This window comes from Otolemur garnettii, unplaced genomic scaffold (genome assembly GCF_000181295.1).
Source record: "Otolemur garnettii isolate 467f Iridium unplaced genomic scaffold, OtoGar3 scaffold00055, whole genome shotgun sequence".
In the NCBI taxonomy this organism is placed as follows: domain Eukaryota; kingdom Metazoa; phylum Chordata; class Mammalia; order Primates; family Galagidae; genus Otolemur; species Otolemur garnettii.
The window spans coordinates 7,337,927-7,339,428 of NW_003852450.1; the positions used below are offsets into that span (position 1 = coordinate 7,337,927).

Consider the following 1,502-nt stretch of genomic DNA (forward strand, 5'->3'; position numbering starts at 1 on the left):
TAGCTGGGACCACAGGCGCCCGCCACAACACCCGGCTATTTTTTGGTTGCAGCTGACATTGTTGTTTGGCCGGCCCAGGCTCGATTCAAACTCGCCACCTTGGGTGTACGCGGCTGGCGCCTTAGCCGCTTGAGCCACAGGCACCAAGCCAAACCCCACAGTTTACCTTTCCCTATGCATCACACAAGAGGAACAATTATAGCAATAAATTACATTACCAAATTCCTACAAAGACTTTTCCTGTGACTAAAATGACCCTCCCAAACATAAGTCAGTTTCTACCTCTCTATTTTATTTTCTTCAAAACAAGCAACACTATCTGAAATAATCTTGTCTCATTTAATGGTTAGTCTGTTTTCCCTCACTAGAATGTTAAGTCCTTGAGGGCAGGGAATGTCCTGTTCACTAATGTATCCTTAGCACCTACAACAGTACCTGGCACAAAATGCCCAGTAAGAAATTATTGATTGACTACCATTATTGTTACACATCTACATAACCATCCTTTAGAATGATCAGAAATATCTTGGAATATGCAATAAGGCACTGATAAAACCTAAGAATTATAAAAAAAGATCAACAGCAAATTATCTAACTAAAGTATTTTGGTTTTGTGGTTAAAAATAATGTCCACTTTTTCAACTAGAACCATAGCCTATGATCACAGTCCTCATATATCACAGCATATTAATACATATATAATACAGAGAAGTCAAAAACTACTATATTTTAGCAGACAAAATGTGATCTTTCTTAACATAAGGAAACTATCCCAAAATGTTTCCACTATGATACTGAATAGAAAGGAGACTTACCATTAGGAAACTGTGCAGAAGCAAATCTTGTCAACAAGATACCAGCTCCTTCAATTAAAGCTAGGAGAATGCCACCCATTGCAGCTGACCCAACCATGGCCACTGGTCCATCTGAAGACAGAAGTAACAAAGACATTTGTTTGATAGAAATTCTAGTTTACTGTAAAAGACAGTAAAGGAGAAAGCTATGTATATGGCTCCCTCCATTTCCAAACTCTTGTTCTCACTGTCTAAGACCTAGTCAGCAGCCTACGGCACAGGGGTCAATCAGCCCACTGCCTGTTTTTGTAAACCAAGTTTGATTAGAACACAGTCATGCTCTTTCATTTATGTAGTTATCTGTGGCTGCTTTCAAGCTATGACAACAGAATTGAGTAGCTGTGACAAAGACTACACAGCTGCTCAAAGCCTAAAATGTTTACTATCTTGCCTTTTAGAGAAAAAGCTTGTGAGCCCCTGGTCTAAAACTAGTAAGCCTAAAGGAATTCTGGGTTGCTCTCTTTCCCAAAGATCCAGAAGACTGTTCTAAGCTCTTTATTCACACCAACTCTATGTAGCAGGTACTTTTATTAAGTCCAGAATATATATATATTTTTTTAGACGGAGCCTCAAGCTATCCCCCTGGGTAGAGTGCCATGGCATAACACTCACAGCAACCTCCAACTCCTGGGCTCAAGCGAGTCTCCT

General features: G+C 39.9%; 1 protein-coding gene across 1 annotated transcript in view; it reads right to left on the bottom strand.

The window, feature by feature from the left end:
* TIMM17A (translocase of inner mitochondrial membrane 17A) overlaps nt 1-1,502 on the bottom strand; it is a 14,599-nt gene that overhangs the window by 5,167 nt on the left and 7,930 nt on the right. Inside the window, exon 5 of the mRNA XM_003792275.1 lies at nt 816-926. Within this exon, the coding sequence (XP_003792323.1) occupies nt 816-926 (111 nt within the window). The remainder of the gene's footprint in view (nt 1-815; nt 927-1,502) is intronic.